General features: G+C 43.8%; 1 protein-coding gene across 2 annotated transcripts in view; it reads left to right on the top strand.

The window, feature by feature from the left end:
- Nucleotides 1-17782, top strand: part of LOC143808678 (cytochrome P450 2K1-like) — a 127123-nt gene that overhangs the window by 27251 nt on the left and 82090 nt on the right. For both annotated transcript variants that reach the window (XM_077291583.1, XM_077291582.1), the window contains exon 3: nt 4538-4700. In XM_077291583.1, coding sequence (XP_077147698.1) covers nt 4538-4700 — 163 coding nt within the window. The remainder of the gene's footprint in view (nt 1-4537; nt 4701-17782) is intronic.

Below are 17782 nucleotides of genomic sequence, written 5' to 3'. Positions count from 1 at the left end.
CAGAGAAATCTTGTATGCGATTGTGGGAAGAGGAGATAAGAGGGGAGTAGAGAAGGAGATCTTGTGAGGATCGGAGGTTGCGTGCAGGAAAGTACCGGGTGACAAGGTCACAGATGTATGGAGGAGACAGGTTGTGGATAGCTTTGTATGTCATGGATAGGCTTTTGTACTGGAGTCTCTGGGTAATTGGGAGCCAGTGAAGGGATTGACAGAGTGGAGAGGCTGGGGAATAGCAGGGGGACAGGTGGATTAGTCGGGCAGCTGAGTTTAGAATAGATTGGAGGGGTGCAAGAGTGTTAGAGGGGATGCGACAGTGCAGGAGGTTACAGTAGGCGATGCAGGAGATGATGAGGGCATGGACTAGGGTTTCATTTATAACAATAATACTGGAACTAATTTCCTCTCTAATTTCCAACACAAATTATGATGTAACACAATAGTCTGGTTATTAAACTTTCACTTATCGTAACTTCTCCCTTCTTCATCCGCATGCAGTCCGATGAGAGTTGAAGTACCAGCAACGGCCGGCACGGCATCTTCAGACGTAACCCCCAAAATCACGATCCAGCTTTTGGTGGCAATGATCGGTTCCCGTTTCTGCCCGTTGAGCCTCTAGTCCAATAATCTGTGCAGCAGAAAAAGGAAGTGCTGCAAAAGTCTCTGTCAAATGCGTGCTCTGTTGCACACCTGTCAAAGATGGGGAACAGACCCCAGGATCTTGCACCTGGCACCCGCTCCTCAATGCGAGCACTGCTCACTGCTTAGCTGAGGGCCCGACGCTCTGCGCACTCACTGACTCATGAGATAGAACGGCCCTCAAACCAGAATGGCATCTTCAGAAGTAACCCTCAAAATCTTGGTCCAGCTTCTGGCGACAACGGGTGGTCAACAGTTCTCCCCGTTGAGACCATAGTCCATTAATCCATGCAGCAGAAGTAGGAAATGCTGCAAAAGTCTCTGTCAAATGCGTGTTCCGCTGCACGCCTGTCAAAGATGGGGAACACACCTCAGGATCCTGCACCTGGCACCCACTCCTCAATGCGAGCACTGCACACTGCTTACCTATGCGCCCAATGCTCTAAGTGCTCACTGACTCCAGAGGGCGCTCATATAAGTTCTGCCGGACCATGACTCCACGCTGTCTCTCTTGCTGCGGAGCATGGCACATCCCTGCTTAAAATCTTGAAGATGGCAGGAACCCTCTGACTTTTTCCCGTGCTTCCTGCTCACAGCCAGCCTTTCTACACCCTCTCTCACCAGATCATGTGACTTGTCTGGTTCCCCATTCTTTCCCCCCGGCAACACTGGACAGTTCCAGACCAGGCATGGTGCAGGTACCCGCAGCCTGGTCTTCCTCCTTAGAAGGCCACGGGCCCAACCTGTCAGTGGCTCGCCTAGTGAGCACAGCAGTGCTGAGAGACATAGAATCATAGAATGGTAGAGTTGGAAGGGACCTCCTGGGTCATCTGGTCCAACCCCCTGCTCAAAGCAGGATTCACTAAATCATCCCAAAGAGGAGTAGAGGGCAATAATGACTTCGCGAGATCTAGATTTTATGCTTCTGTTAATACATCCCAGAATTGCATTTGACTTTTTTGCTGCTGCATTACACTGTTGACTCATGTTCAGTTTATGATCTATTAGTATAACAAAGTATTTTACACCTGCGCTGTTACTTAGCCAATTCCTCCCATTCTGAATATGTTTTTTTCATTTTTATTGCCCAGATGTAGTAATTTGCATTTTTCCTTGTTAAAAACCATTCTGTTAGTTGCTGCCTACTGCTCCAGTTTATTTATACCTTTTTGAATCCTCTCTCACTCTTCTCCAGTATTAGCTATCCCTCCTAGCTTTGTGTCATCAGCAAATTTAATCAGTGTACCCTCAATTCCTTCATCTAAATCATTGATAAAGATGTTGAACAATACAGGGCCCTGGACAGAACCCTGTGGTATCGCACTTGAGACATTCTTCCATTTGAATGTGCAGCCATTTATGACCACTCTTTGGGTCCGATCACTAAGCCAGTTATGAATCCACCTAACAATTGCCTTGTCCATTCTATACTAAGTACTCATGGTACTTGGTGAGCGCCGAGCATTTCCGGGTTTGCTAGGTGGGAAATCAGGTCCCCGCCCTGCATGTTGGGCGCTCTTTATCAAAATTTTCATTGATACTCATTACTGGTCGGTGATACTTCTAGACCAACGCTACAAGGAGCACTTTCAATCTCTTCTTTCAGAGGCAGATAGGTGTACTAAAATGTTGCAGTACCAGAGGGTCATTGTTGTGAAATTATTTTAAAAAATCTCATCTGAAAACGCTGGCAGCAGAGGTCACAGTTCGTTGGACAACCAAGGAGCACAGACAAGAGAGACACAACTCCAATCCAGCAGAGGCATGGGAACAATGGCAAAGTTCTGGGACAGTTTTGTCAGTCCCTTCCATCGCCCAGGCCCAGAGGTGCGGGGTACTCTCACAAGCAGTGCAAAGTTTGGGAATATGCTGATAGAGTACCTTGCTGACCATACCAACGTCCTCCCAAATTCCTCTGTGCCTTTTAATTATTGAGAATCCAAGCTGGACACATGGTATGAACTGGCTTTCTACGCCTTGGAGGTCCTGGCCTGCCCTATCGCTAGCATTTTGTCAGAGCATGTTTTGATTGCCGCTGGTGGAATTATAACTGATAAGCCCATCTGCCTGTCAACTGAAAATGCTGACAGGCTTAATCTTATAAAAATGAACAAGTGCTGGACTGGGCCAGACTTCTCTATACCACCGAATGATAATATATTTTTGCTGCTAGTTCAAAAATCATACTCCCACACCCTTCATAAAGGGAAATTTCGACATAATACCTCGGTTGACATATGCCATATACTGCTCACATACGCAACACCCCAGTCGGTGGACAGAACACCTGGGTACAAAATCTGTGCCTGATGATGAAACCACTGGCCCTTCCCCTGTGTTACATTATTCCCACTCTGCTGTCCAGGAAGAGGCGCTGAGGTCTCCTGTCCACAACCTGCAGTTGCACAGACACAACAGTCAGCAATCACGTCCAGATTGTTGTCCCAGTGCAGCGTTCAGTTGTCCCATGTCAGCATGTATGTCTGTTCACAAATTGTTAGATAGGGCATACATATCTGTTAGCACTTTACATTGTACATTGACTTTTCCAGGCTCCTAAATGAATGAGACTTCTGTCACTTTATTAAACTGTTGTTTCCCTTACATTTTCTATATTCGGGTCCTTACAAAAAATGGTCGTGGGGTATTGGCCAGTTTCTGTATAATTTAAGCATGGCTAAGAGACTGTGTTAATATGCTCCACACACGTATTCAGGCCACAGACGTACTTACACACATTGGAACATAGTCATTTCCACGCTAAGGCCTTTACCTGAGCTCTGTAGCACGGCCTGTATTCTGAGTAATACACTCCACAGACCTCGGCACTCTCTGGAAAATATCTTGTTATTATTCCATTGTTGCTCAAAACCATACAAAAGATACATTCTGCCTGGTTGGGTAGTTTCCAGAAGAAGTGTGTAGGCTTGTTCAGATTGGTCAATGGCACTCCTGTCTCCTTCCCTTGAGGAGACTGCTTCCAAGTAAAATGAGGTTTGTACATGTTCCTGACATGGGTTTCAGGCCTGACAGATTGACCACAACACAGGCCTTCGCTTGCATACATTGTATTTCAAATTTCATTGTAATGCATTTGGTGTCTGGTAGAATCCAACTTACTGACATTGATCACACAGATCACCCAACTCCTGTATTCACCTTACAATGGATTTATTTGCTATGACAGTGGTTCCATTGTCATTCCATTGTGGACCCTACAAAATGCAGGTTTCAGAGCACCTGTGGCCCTCTGAAAATTGTAAGTGAAGGCCGCATAATGACATGGCAGTGGTGTCCGGAAAGGGCCAAAATTCAAAAGACCATGTTTGAAATGGCATTGCAGAGGGATGCATGTATTCCACTATCTTGCCAACTATTTGGCATGAGGGAGCGACCTCCCAAATTTAGGAGTGAGAGCTCTCACAAATGTTAAAGCAAAAAAAATAAAGCCAAAATGCTCCGTGTGTATACATGCTAAAGGGGAGGTGTATTTTTTTGGTCCGAGTGCTGTGCGATTTTTTTTCTCGCACCCATTGACTTGTATTGGCGAGTCTCGTCCAAGATATGCAGAAATACGCTGCATGCGGCAATTTTTTTCTCAGTCCGATTTCAGATGAGAAAAAAATTGCAGATGAGATGTCACCCATTGAATGACATTGGTCCGAGTGCAATCCGATTTATTATCGGATTGCAGTCGTCCATATTTTTCGTGAGTATGAGCACTTAGGATGAGTATCGTTTGGTAATTGATGATCCTGTTAATTACAGGTTAAAGTTTATTAAGATAAATTCAGAAAACATATGTAATAAATTTTGCTCTACTATTAGAATATGTTCACCTTAAAAAAGAGGCAAAATATCATTAAGAAATTCACTAAACAACAGTCATTTCACTTTTCAGCTATCTAAGAAGTATGGAGCCGTGTACACCTTACAAATTGGCGCTGAGAAAGTTGTTGTCTTATGTGGGTACGAGGCTGTAAAAGACGCCCTTGTCAATCATGCAGATGAATTTTCAGGAAGACCTAAAGTGCCATTACTTGAAGAAGTATACAAAGGACACGGTAACAATCATAAAATTACCACTGATTGGGTGATGGATTGATTTTGCTTTTTCAATTTAAATTCCTTTGTAAATAGATTGTCTGGTCTGGAAATCTTCAACTAAAATTGTGGGTCCTTAAAGTCAACTTGATCTTATGTGGGCACCAGATCTATCCTCCAAAATTAGCTTACGATTAGTGATGATTAGTGTTGAGCATTCCGATGCTGCAAGTATCGGGTATCGGCCGATACTTGCTGTATCGGAATTCCGATACCGGGATTCCGATACTCTTGTGGTATCGGGTATCGGGTATCGCAACAACATTAATGTTAAAATGTGTAAAAGAGAGAATTAAAATAAAAAATATCGCTATACTCACCTCTCCGACGCAGCCGGGACTTCAGCGAGGGAACCGGCAGCGTTGTTTGTTTAAAATTCGCGCTATTACTTGGTTACGTGAATTCCCGGCTTGTGATTGGTCAGGTCGGCCACGTTGCCGGGACGCGGACCAATCACAGCAAGCCGTGACGAAATTACGTCACGGCTTGCTGTGATTGGTCCGCGTCCCGGCAATATGGCCGCCCTGACCAATCACAAGCCGTGACGTCACGGGAGGCTGGACACGCGCCCATTTTAAAATGAGCGCGTCCAGCCTCCCGGCTTGTGATTGGTTGACCGCGGCGCAACCAATCACAAGCCGTGACGTCACGGGAGGCTGGACACGCGCCCATTTTAAAATGAGCGCGTCCAGCCTCCCGGCTTGTGATTGGTTGACCGCCTTTTTTTGGAAGTGCATCTGAACAGCAAGGTGGATTGCTGTTGAGGGGAGATAGAGAGAAAAAAAAAAATCTATAAATCTTCAGCACAGCGAGTGTGAGCGAGCTGAGTGTGACCTGAGCGTAAGTGTGGACGGTGGTAAGTGTGACTTGTGACTCAGTGACTTTGGAATCAGGGAGTTTCCAAGGGAGGAATTGCTTCTGTTTTTTTTTTTTAATTAATACTTTGTATTTATTTTTAATTAAAGTTTCTGTGTGGTGCAATCCCCATTAGGAAATGTGCTCCACAATTGTTAATGCCATCCAGTGCACATCTTGCCACATGTATGCAGTCCTTGACCAGCTGGTCGAGGGTGCATACTGCTGTGCGAGATGTGAGCACATTGTGCATTTGGAAGCCCAGATTTTGGATCTAAATGTGCAGCTGGCAACACTGAGATCCATAGACAATATGGAGAGGAGTCTTCTGCTCACAGAGCAGACGCTCAATGGGATAGATGAGGAGGGGGATGGTAGGATGGAGCTGCAGGACAGTGAGGCAGTTAGCTGGGTGACAGTTAGGAAGCGGGGTAGAGGGAAGAGTGCCAGGGAGGCTAGTCCTGATCTGGCACACCCCAATAAGTTTGCTAAGTTGGCAGATGAGGGGGGTGCCAGTACAGGGTTAGCACTGCTGCAGCCAGGCATGTCCTCTGAAAGCCGGAGGAGTGACTGCTCCAGTAAGGAGGGAAATAGGAGAGCAGGGCAGGCCAGACAGGTGCTGGTAGTGGGGGACTCAATTATTAGGGGAACAGATAGGGCAATCTGTCACAAAGACAGGGATCGTCGGACGGTGTGCTGCCTACCTGGCGCTCGAGTCCGACACATCGCTGATCGGGTGGACAGATTACTGGGAGGGGCTGGTGAGGACCCAGCAGTCATGGTGCACATTGGCACAAATGACAAAGTTAGAGGTAGGTGGAAGGTCCTTAAAGATGATTTCAGGGAATTAGGCTGCAAGCTGAAAGCAAGGACCTCCAACGTGGTATTTTCCGAAATACTGCCTGTACCACGTGCCACGCCAGAGAGGCAACGGGAGATTAGGGAGGTTAATAAGTGGCTCAAGAATTGGTGTAGGAAGGAGGGGTTTGGGTTCCTGCAGAACTGGGCCGACTTCTCAGTGGGCTACAGGCTCTACGCTAGGGACGGGCTGCACCTCAATGGGGAAGGGGCAGCTGTGCTGGGGGAGAAAATGGTTAGAAGGTTGGAGGAGTGTTTAAACTAGGGATTGGGGGGGAGGGTATTCATTTTATAGGAGGGGAAGATAGTGCAGATAGAGAGCTGGGCACAAATAAGGAAGTTGGGGGTGGCGGTGGCATGGGGGGTGGGGTTAGAACAGTTATTAATTTAAGAAAGAATAGAGGTACAGAGAGTAACATCAAGTGCATGTATACTAATGCCAGAAGCCTCGCCAACAAAATGGACGAATTAGAACTAATGTTGTTGGAGCATAATTATGACATGGTGGGGATATCTGAGACGTGGCTGGATGAGAGCCATGACTGGGCTGTTAACTTGCAGGGCTATAGCCTGTTCAGAAATGACCGTACAGATAAGCGAGGGGGAGGGGTGTGTCTATATGTAAAATCTTCCTTAAAACCCATCCTGCGTGATAATATAGGTGAATTTAATGAAAATGTGGAGTCCCTGTGGGTGGAGATAAGGGGAGGGGGAAAAAATAATAAATTACTGATAGGGGTTTGTTATAAATCTCCAAAAATAATGGAAGCAATGGAGAATATCCTCGTAAAGCAAATAGATGAAGCTGCGACTCAAGGAGAAGTCATTATTATGGGGGACTTCAACTACCCTGAAATAGATTGGGGAACAGAAACCTGCAGTTCCAGCAAAGGTAATCGGTTTTTGACAACTATGAGAGACAATTACCTTTCACAGCTGGTTCAGGACCCAACAAGGAGGGGGGCACTGCTAGATCTAATATTAACCAACAGGCCAGACCGCATATCAAATATAAGGGTTGGGGGTCACTTGGGGAATAGTGATCATAAAATAATAAGTTTTCATGTAACCTTTAATAAGATGGGTAGTAGGGGGGTGACAAGGACACTAAACTTCAGGAGGGCAAATTTCCAACGGATGAGAGAGGATCTTGGTGCAATTAACTGGGACGATATCCTGAGACACAAAAATACACAAAGAAAATGGGAGACGTTTATTAGCATCCTGGATAGGACCTGTGCACAGTATATACCGTATGGGAATAAACATACTAGAAATAGGAGGAAACCAATATGGCTAAATAGAGCTGTTAGGGGCGCAATAAGGAACAAAAAGAAAGCATTTAGAGAATTAAAGGAAGTAGGTAGTGATGAGGCATTAAATAAATACAGAAAATTAAATAAATTCTGTAAAAAGCAAATCAAGGCAGCAAAGATTGAGACAGAGAGACTCATTGCTAGAGAGAGCAAAAATAACCCCAAAATATTCTTTAACTACATAAATAGTAAGAAACTAAAAAATGACAGTGTTGGCCCCCTTAAAAATAGTCTGGGTGAAATGGTGGATGAGGATGAGGAAAAAGCCAATCTGCTAAATGACTTTTTTTCATCAGTATTTACAAAAGAAAATCCCATGGCAGCCAATATGACTAGTGATAAAAATTCCCCATTAAATGTCACCTGCTTAACCCAGCAGGAAGTACAGCGGCGTCTAAAAATCACTAAAATTGACAAATCTCCGGGCCCGGATGGGATACACCCCCGAGTACTGCAGGAACTAAGTACAGTCATTGATAGACCATTATTTTTAATCTTTAAAGAGTCCATAATAACAGGGTCTGTACCACAGGACTGGCGTATAGCAAATGTGGTGCCAATATTCAAAAAAGGGGCAAAAACTGAACTCGGTAATTATAGGCCAGTAAGTTTAACCTCTACTGTGGGTAAAATCCTGGAGGGCATTCTAAGGGATGCTATACTGGAGTATCTGAAGAGGAATAACCTCATGACCCAGTATCAGCACGGGTTTACTAGGGACCGCTCATGTCAGACTAATTTGATCAGCTTCTATGAAGAGGTAAGTTCCGGACTGGACCAAGGGAACCCAGTGGACGTAGTGTATATGGACTTTTCCAAAGCTTTTGATACGGTGCCACACAAAAGGTTGATACATAAAATGAGAGTAATGGGGATAGGGGAAAATATGTGTAAGTGGGTTGAGAGCTGGCTCAGGGATAGGAAACAAAGGGTGGTTATTAATGGAGCACACTCGGACTGGGTCGCGGTTAGCAGTGGGGTACCACAGGGGTCAGTATTGGGCCCTCTTCTTTTTAACATATTTATTAATGACCTTGTAGGGGGCATTCAGAGTAGAATTTCAATATTTGCAGATGACACTAAACTCTGTAGGGTAATCAATACAGGGGAGGACAATTTTATATTACAGGATGATTTATGTAAACTAGAAGCTTGGGCTGATAAATGGCAAATGAGCTTTAATGGGGATAAATGTAAGGTCATGCACTTGGGTAGAAGTAATAAGATGTATAACTATGTGCTTAATTCTAAAACTCTGGGCAAAACCATCAATGAAAAAGACCTGGGTGTATGGGTGGATGACAAACTCATATTCAGTGGCCAGTGTCAGGCAGCTGCTACAAAGGCAAATAAAATAATGGGATGTATTAAAAGAGGCATTGATGCTCATGAGGAGAACATAATTTTACCTCTATACAAGTCACTAGTTCGACCACACTTAGAATACTGTGCACAGTTCTGGTCTCCGGTGTATAAGAAAGACATAGCTGAACTAGAGCGGGTGCAGAGAAGAGCGACCAAGGTTATTAGAGGACTTGGGGGTCTGCAATACCAAGATAGGTTATTACACTTGGGGCTATTTAGTTTGGAAAAACGAAGACTAAGGGGTGATCTTATTTTAATGTATAAATATATGAGGGGACAGTACAAAGACCTTTCTGATGATCTTTTTAATCATAGACCTGAGACAGGGACAAGGGGGCATCCTCTACGTCTGGAGGAAAGAAGGTTTAAGCATAATAACAGACGCGGATTCTTTACTGTAAGAGCAGTGAGACTATGGAACTCTCTGCCGTATGATGTTGTAATGAGTGATTCATTAATTAAATTTAAGAGGGGACTGGATACCTTTCTGGAAAAGTATAATATTACAGGGTATATACACTAGATTCCTTGATAAGGCGTTGATCCAGGGAACTAGTCTGATTGCCGTATGTGGAGTCGGGAAGGAATTTTTTTCCCCATGGTGGAGTTACTCTTTGCCACATGGGGTTTTTTTGCCTTCCTCTGGATCAACATGTTAGGGCATGTTAGGTTAGGCTATGGGTTGAACTAGATGGACTTAAAGTCTTCCTTCAACCTCAATAACTATGTAACTATGTAACTATGTAACAATCACAAGCCGTGACGTCACGGGAGGCTGGACACGCGCCCATTTTAAAATGAGCGCGTCCAGCCTCCCGGCTTGTGATTGGTTGACCGCGGCGCAACCAATCACAAGCCGTGACGTCACGGGAGGCTGGACACGCGCCCATTTTAAAATGAGCGCGTGTCCAGCCTCCCGTGACGTCACGGCTTGTGATTGGTCAGGGCGGCCATATTGCCGGGACGCAGACCAATCACAGCAAGCCGTGACGTAATTTCGTCACGGCTTGCTGTGATTGGTCCGCGTCCCGGCAACATGGCCGACCTGACCAATCACAAGCCGGGAATTCACGTAACCAAGTAATAGCGCGAATTTTAAACAAACAACGCTGCCGGTTCCCTCGCTGAAGTCCCGGCTGCGTCGGACAGGTGAGTATAGCGATATTTTTTATTTTAATTCTTTCTTTTACACATTTATATGGTTCCCAGGGCCTGAAGGAGAGTTTCCTCTCCTTCAGACCCTGGGAACCATCAGGAATACCGTCCGATACATGAGTCCCATTGACTTGTATTGGTATCGGGTATCGGTATCGGATTGGATCCGATATTTTGCCGGTATCGGCCGATACTTTCCGATACCGATACTTTCAAGTATCGGACGGTATCGCTCAACACTAGTGATGATCGAATATGTTCAGAAAACAATCACCAGACATAAATTCAGCACAAATATGGTACATTAGTATTCGTGATGTGTAACACAAGCATTTTTCTTAAAATTGGAAAAAGTTGGTAACATTCAGTAAAAGATAAAATAAAAGTCGATAATACATGTGCCGCATTCAGTAAAATCACAGCGTTAGAATAGAATGGATAGAATAGATATATACACAGAGAATAGTTAGATATATAGATGTCAGTGACACATACATACAGTATATACAGTATACAGTACAGACCAAAAGTTTGGACATACCTTCTCATTTAAAGATTTTTCTGTATTTTCATGACTATGAAAATTGTACATTCACACTGAAGGCATCAAAACTATGAATTAACACATGTGGAATTATATACTTAACAAAAAAGTGTGAAACAACTGAAAATATGTCTTATATTCTAGGGTCTTCAAAGTAGCCACCTTTTGCTTTGATGACTGCTTTGCACAAACTTGGCATTCTCTTGATGAGCTTCAAGAGGTAGTCACTGGAAATGGTCTTACAACAATCTTGAAGGAGTTTCCAGAGATGCTTTGCAATTGTTGACCCTTTTGCCTTCACTCTGTGGGGTCCAGCTCGCCCCAAACCATCATCTGGCCAGGTCATCTGGCGTAGCACCCCATCACTCTCCTTCTTGGCCAAATAGCCCTTACACAGCCTGGAGGTGTGTTTGGGGTCATTATCCTGTTGAAAAATAAATGATGGTCCAACTAAACACAAACCAGATGGAATAGCATGCCGCTGCAAGATGCTTTGGTAGCCATGCTAGTTCAGTATGCCTTCAATTTTGAATAAATCCCCAACAGTGTCACCAGCAATGCACCCCCACACCATCACACCTCCTCCTCCATGCTTCACGGTGGGAACCAGGCATGTGGAGTCCATCCGTTCACCTTTTCTGCAGCACACAAAGACATGGTGGTTGGAACCAAAGATCTCAAATTTGGACTCATCAGACCAAAGCACAGATTTCCACTGTTCTAATGTCCATTCCTTGTGTTCTTTAGCCCAAACAAGTCTCTTCTGCTTGTTGCCTGTCCTTAGCAGTGGTTTCCTAGCAGCTATTTTACCATGAAGGCCTACTGCACAAAGTCTCCTCTTAACACTTGTTGTAGAGATGTGTCTGCTGCTAGAACTCTGTGTGGCATTGACCTGGTCTCTAATCTGAGCTGCTGTTAACCTGTGATTTCTGAGGCTGGTGACTCGGATAAGCTTATCCTCAGAAGCAGAGGTGACTCTTGGTCTTCCTTTCCTGGGGCGGTCCTCATGTGAGCCAGTTTCTTTGTAGCGCTTGATGGTTTTTGCCACTGCACTTGGGGACACTTTCAAAGTTTTCACAATTTTTCAGACTGACTGACCTTCATTTCTTAAAGTAATGATGGCCACTCGTTTTTCTCTACTTAGCTGCTTTTTTCTTGCCATAAAACAAATTCTAACAATCTATTCAGTAGGACTATCAGCTGTGTATCCACCAGACTTCTGCACAGCACAACTGATGGTCCCAACACCATTTATAAGGAAGAAATCCCACTTATTAAACCTGACAGGGCACACCTGTGAAGTGAAAACCATTCCCGGTGACTACCTCTTGAAGCTCATAAAGAGAATGCCAAGAGTGTGCAAAGCAGTCATCAATGCAAAAGGTGGCTACTTTGAAGAACCTAGAATATAAGACATAATTTCAGTTGTTTCACACTTTTTTGTTAAGTATATAATTCCACATGTGTTAATTCATAGTTTTGATGCCTTCAGTGTGAATGTACAATTTTCATATTCATGAAAATACAGAAAAATCCTTAAATGAGAAGGTGTGTCCAAACTTTTGGTCTGTACTGTACACCCAACCACAAGTGCTCACATTTCCAAAAATTAATTGGATCCAACAACAAAGTATCAATGTATGAATTTCAAGAGAGTAGCAATAGTATAATAGGGACCAACACATCTTCCATTACAGCTAACCCAGCAAATGGACACCTAACCAAGAGTGTACATATTTCCAAAAATTAGTGCCAGACACCAATAAAGTGGCATAAATTTCACCACCTACCCCATTTAGACTTTGAACACTGAGCCTAATCTCCATTTCACCACATCCTCGCTTTTTACCAGTCATGTTGCTCACAGTGTGCTAAGAGCACAGTATTAGCAACTAAAACTTAGATTTTTTTACTCTTGCCTCAGCTCTGCACAGCTGAATTTCAGTGGCACTAAATGAGAAGGTGAAATATGACGTGCTGAATCGAGTTAATCACAGTAAAAAAAAAATTGTGTGGATGAGGCCTGTATGACAAAAAAATTGAAACTGAGATTTCCCCTACTGTATGTTAGTAACATAAAAATGTTTTTGGGCCTGTCGATAAGACCTGTATAAAATTGAGTGGATGCTCAAAACAATTTAAAAGTGACATGTCCCCTAATTTCTGACATTAGTAACAGAAGAATTTTTTTGGGCCTGTTGATAAGGCCTGTATAAGACTGAGTGGATGCTGAAAACAATTTAAAAGTGACATGTCCCCTAATGTCTTACGTTAGTAACATAAGAATTTTTGTGAGCCTGTTGATAAGACCTGTATAAGGTTGAGTTGATGTTCAAAACAATTTAAAAGTGACAGGTCCCCTACTGTATTTCTTTAGTAACAGAACAATTTTGGGGGGCGGGAATGGGAATGTACAACAGGACCAGCAACAGGGCATCTAGAGGAAGTACAAGATGCAGTATCCAAACTAAAACTATTACTCATCTACCCAACACCAATTACTAGAGAGCGTTTGGTGCTCGACAGAAGATAGGTGTAACAGGTGCGTGTCTCAAGCTAGATACTTTGGGGAAAAAAAGCATTTAGTCAGCGACCAATTGTACAAGTTCTCCCACTTAAAAAGATGATAGAGGCCTGTAAGTGACATCATAAGTAGACCACAACTATAAGAGTCAAGCTGAGAAAACAAATCCAGAGAATCACCTTGTCTGATTTGGCAAGATTTATTTTTCAAATTATGGTGGAAAATAAGTATTTGGTCACCTAAAAACATGCAAGATTTCTGGCTCTCATAGACCTGTAGGCTTCTCTGTCCTCCACTCATTACCTGTAGTAATGGCACCTGTTTGAACTTGTTAACAGTATAAAAGACACCTGTCCACAACCTCAAACAGTCACACTCCAAACTCCACTATGGTGAATGACAAAAGAGCTGTTGAATGACACCAGGAACAAAATTGTAGCCCTGTACCTGATTGGGAAGACTGAATCTGCAGGTTCATACAACTATCACAACATGACAATGTGTGATACTGCAGGTTATATCATATTCAGCAACAGAAAAAAATGGAATGTTTTTTAAATGTGTGTTAGGTCTGCAGACAGGTTCATATCACCACCACAACATGAGAATATGGGATACAATGGGTTGTATCACATTTAGCAACAGAAAAAAATATTTATTTTAATGTGCCTTAGGTCTGCAGACAGTTTCATATCACCACAACAATAAATGAGAAGGTGGGATACAGCAGGCTTTTTAACATGTGGCTATTAAAAAATATTATTTAATATGTTATACTTGCGCTTGGAGCACAATAGAAGCAGTGCACAACACACTTGTAGGACATGTGCCAGCTTTGTCTGAGAACCTCAGAAATGCCCCCTTCCCCAAAAAAAATACGGAGGGTAAATTTTACAGCCACACTGAACACTATCTAGCTACACTATCTGACTGATATGAAACCATCTATCTAACTAGCTAAAATGAAGGAAACAGCAGGTTTTTTCACCTTTAGCTACTGAAATAATATTACTTAGAATGCTATACTCGTGCATGCAGCACTATAGAAGCAGTGCACAACACATGTGCCCTGCTGGCTTTGTCTGACAACCTCAGTAATGCCCAAAAACATTTTTCAGAAGGTAAATTTATAGCCACACTGAACACTATCTAGCTACACTATCTGACTGATATACAACCACCTAACTAAATAACTGAATTCTTGCTGTTACAGTGGCAGCATCAGGAGCAGCCTCTCTATGCTGTTACAGTGTCAAACTGGCACTAAAACAAGATGTCCGCTTTTTATATACAGAGGTACATGTGATTTCAGTAGCCAATGACACAAGCCCTTGTGTCAGGACATTGTGGGTGTTATCGTTGCTAAAGTGCTGAAAATGTTTTTGTGGCAATGTAAATATTTTCCAGCACTTTTACCGAATGTCATCGATTTTTACCGATTTTATAAAATTTTGTTTGGGTTTCTGATTATGAATCCGAATGTGCCATATTTATGTTCAGCCTTCGTTTTCTGAACAAATTAGCTCATCACTAGTTAGGAGGGCCGACGGTCAGTCCGAGCATTATGTTGCAATCCCCTTCTGAGTTATACTGTCATCTGTGTCTTCACATAGACTGGCAAATCTCTTGACAGCCAAATCAATTCACACCTACTCAACTAGACCTCACACCTACTCAAAGATCTTTTCTGGCAGGTTGGTGCAAGAACCTACATTATGATTTGTGGCCTGATTATTTGGCATGTTTGTTCTCCGGTTTTATTCCTTTCTCATTTCTTGATCTACATTTTACTTTAAGTTCTTGTTCAACTGGTTAATATTACAATGACTTAATTTCTAGTGATGAGTGAATATACTCGTTACTTAAGTTTTCCCGAGCACGCTCGGGTGTCCTCTGAGTATTTTTTAGTGCTCGGAGATTTAGTTCTCATAGCCACAGCTGAATGATTTACATCTGTTAGCCAGCATAAGTACATGTGGGGGTTGCCTGGTCGATAGGGAATCCCCACATTTAATCAAGCTGGCTAAGAGATGTAAATCATACAGCTGAGGTGAGGAAAACTAAATCTCCGAGCACTAAAAAATACTCGGAGGTCACCCGACCGTGCTCGGGAAATCTTGAGTAATGAGTATGTGGCTCCCTTATGGGTATTTGCCACAAAAATAGTTATTGAAACCAAATACAAATATTAAAATAGCTAGACTGCACTACCATCTCCGACCAGAAGGGGGAGCTCCAGAGACTCCCCTTGATCTCTTCTGGTCTGAGAAAAGGACTGGCAGTTGGGTTGAGGAGCTGAAAGTGAGAGGTCGTATAACTGAACTCCTAACAGCCCTATAACGGATTATAGGCCCGTAATACCCATAGTAGGAAAAGAGGAATAGAGAAAAAGGACATTGTGAGAACCGGGTAGCAATAACCTCTACCCAGAATAGGCACAGAGACGAATCCCGGATCTGTGGCTATATTCGTTATATACAATACAGCAACCAGAAGGAAGTGAGGTGATATCGGCTTCACCAGGGTAAGACGCAGCAACAGACACAGAGTTCAGCAGTACTCCCAGAGGGGGTAAGCCGACAAAAAAGGACTCGGGTTGTCCGTCGAACCAGAGTACAGAAGAGACAGATTGGGTCGGCAGCCAGTTCACAAACAGCAGCAGGGCCATACAGAAACTGCACATAATAAGAGGTGGAAATCCTGATAGGGTCAAAGTAATTCAGAGTTCTTAAACAGACTCCGGTGACAGTATTAGTTGCAAATCCCTTTTTGTTGAAGTAAACTGGTTAAAGGTTTCAGCGCCTCAGTCTTTCATTTGGACAATAGCCATCGATCCAGTATCGGGGTCATCACAGCTGAGAGGACCTGCTGCTGATCAAGTAAGTGTCTGTTCCTTCATGATATCCCTTACATTGTGCATCGCCTGAGGCCACAGCACCGGGTCAAGCCACTAGTGACATCCCCCTCAAGAGACGAACCTCATTAATCTGGTGCTGGGTACCTCGGTCTCCCGGGCGTCCCAACTGGTGTCACGAACAGGATCGGGCCAGCCCGTACACCGGGTATTGTGTGCCGTAATTGGAGTCTGAAACTGTGAAAATTTGGATGAAAAATCTTGGAAATTGACTTTATTAAAGAAAATCCCATTCCCCATTGAAAACTATTGAAAGTGACTTTTCTCCATTGGTTATAATGGGGTAAAAATGGCGCCCATCATGCCGGTGTTGATGCCATATACCCCGGGTGGCCCGTGGCTTCCAATGTATGAAGGTGAACCTAATACCCTTGAAGGTTTCAGGGAAAAGATGCTGGCTCATTTTGATATGTTCCCCGTGGGTGAAGCTCAGCGTGTTAGTCTCCTGATGATGCAGTTAAGTGGCCATGCTAAGCGAGAAGTCACGGCATGGGCAACTGATCTAAAAGGTACTGTTGAATGCATATTTGCTGGATTAAAAGCTACATTTGAAACCACTACCAGCAGCAAAGCTAAAGTACGATTCTTTAATTGCAAACAAAAAGCTAATGAGGGCGTGAGAGATTTTGCCTTAAACCTGCAGGAAGCCCTTAAATCACTTACACTGGCTGAACCCATTTTTAACACAGGAGCCGATAAACTGCTAAGAGACCAATTTATTGAGGGACTCTACACCCCTTCTCACTGGGGGCATGTGAGCATGCTTGTTTTTAAGAACCCTGAATTGACATTTGCCCAATTAAAGGAGAGCGCTATACGTCTCCAGCTGGCAGAGGCACCTCAGGATCAGGATCTCACACAACCCATGGCAGATGTACTTCAGCAACGGGGAATGCCAGTGACATCAGCTACGTCCAGTGCCAGTGCTAAGTCCCTGGGGCCCATTACTAATGAGGCTCTTCAGCAAAAGCTTGACTCTTTAACTGATGTTGTTGCTTGAATGGCTAAAACCATGCAGGAGATGAGAGAACCCAAGATGGATTTGGCAAACCGTAGAGAGGATGTTCCATGGATGAGGTCCCGGAGATACCCGACATGGAGAGGACGACCCCGTGACCGCTACCAACCGGATGGACAGCCCATTTGCCGCCGTTGCCAGCAGCCAGGCCACTTTGCATGAAATTGTGATTTAAACGGGAATCCCCTGGGAATGCGGGCCGCTTCGCAGGAATGAATTTTCAAGGCCCAACACCCTGGCACGACAGGTACATCGGAGGATGACCCATCATCCCTATCGTGCTGGACGGAATTCCCCTCAACGCTTTGCTGGATACAGGTTCCCAGATTTCATCCATACCATATATCCTTTATAAGAGGTACTGGGCTGAGGTAGATATTGATAAAGGACCCTCTGATGTTGAACTAGATATATGGGCCAGTAATGGTAAGTTGGTACCGAAACTAGGATTCAGGGAGATGACCATAAAGATTGGTAAAGCAGAATTGAAGAA

Source organism: Ranitomeya variabilis, chromosome 2 (assembly GCF_051348905.1).
Source record: "Ranitomeya variabilis isolate aRanVar5 chromosome 2, aRanVar5.hap1, whole genome shotgun sequence".
NCBI classification, from domain to species: Eukaryota; Metazoa; Chordata; class Amphibia; order Anura; family Dendrobatidae; genus Ranitomeya; species Ranitomeya variabilis.
Note: the sequence above shows the minus strand (reverse complement) of the source record. Positions and strands in the feature narration are given on the sequence as shown.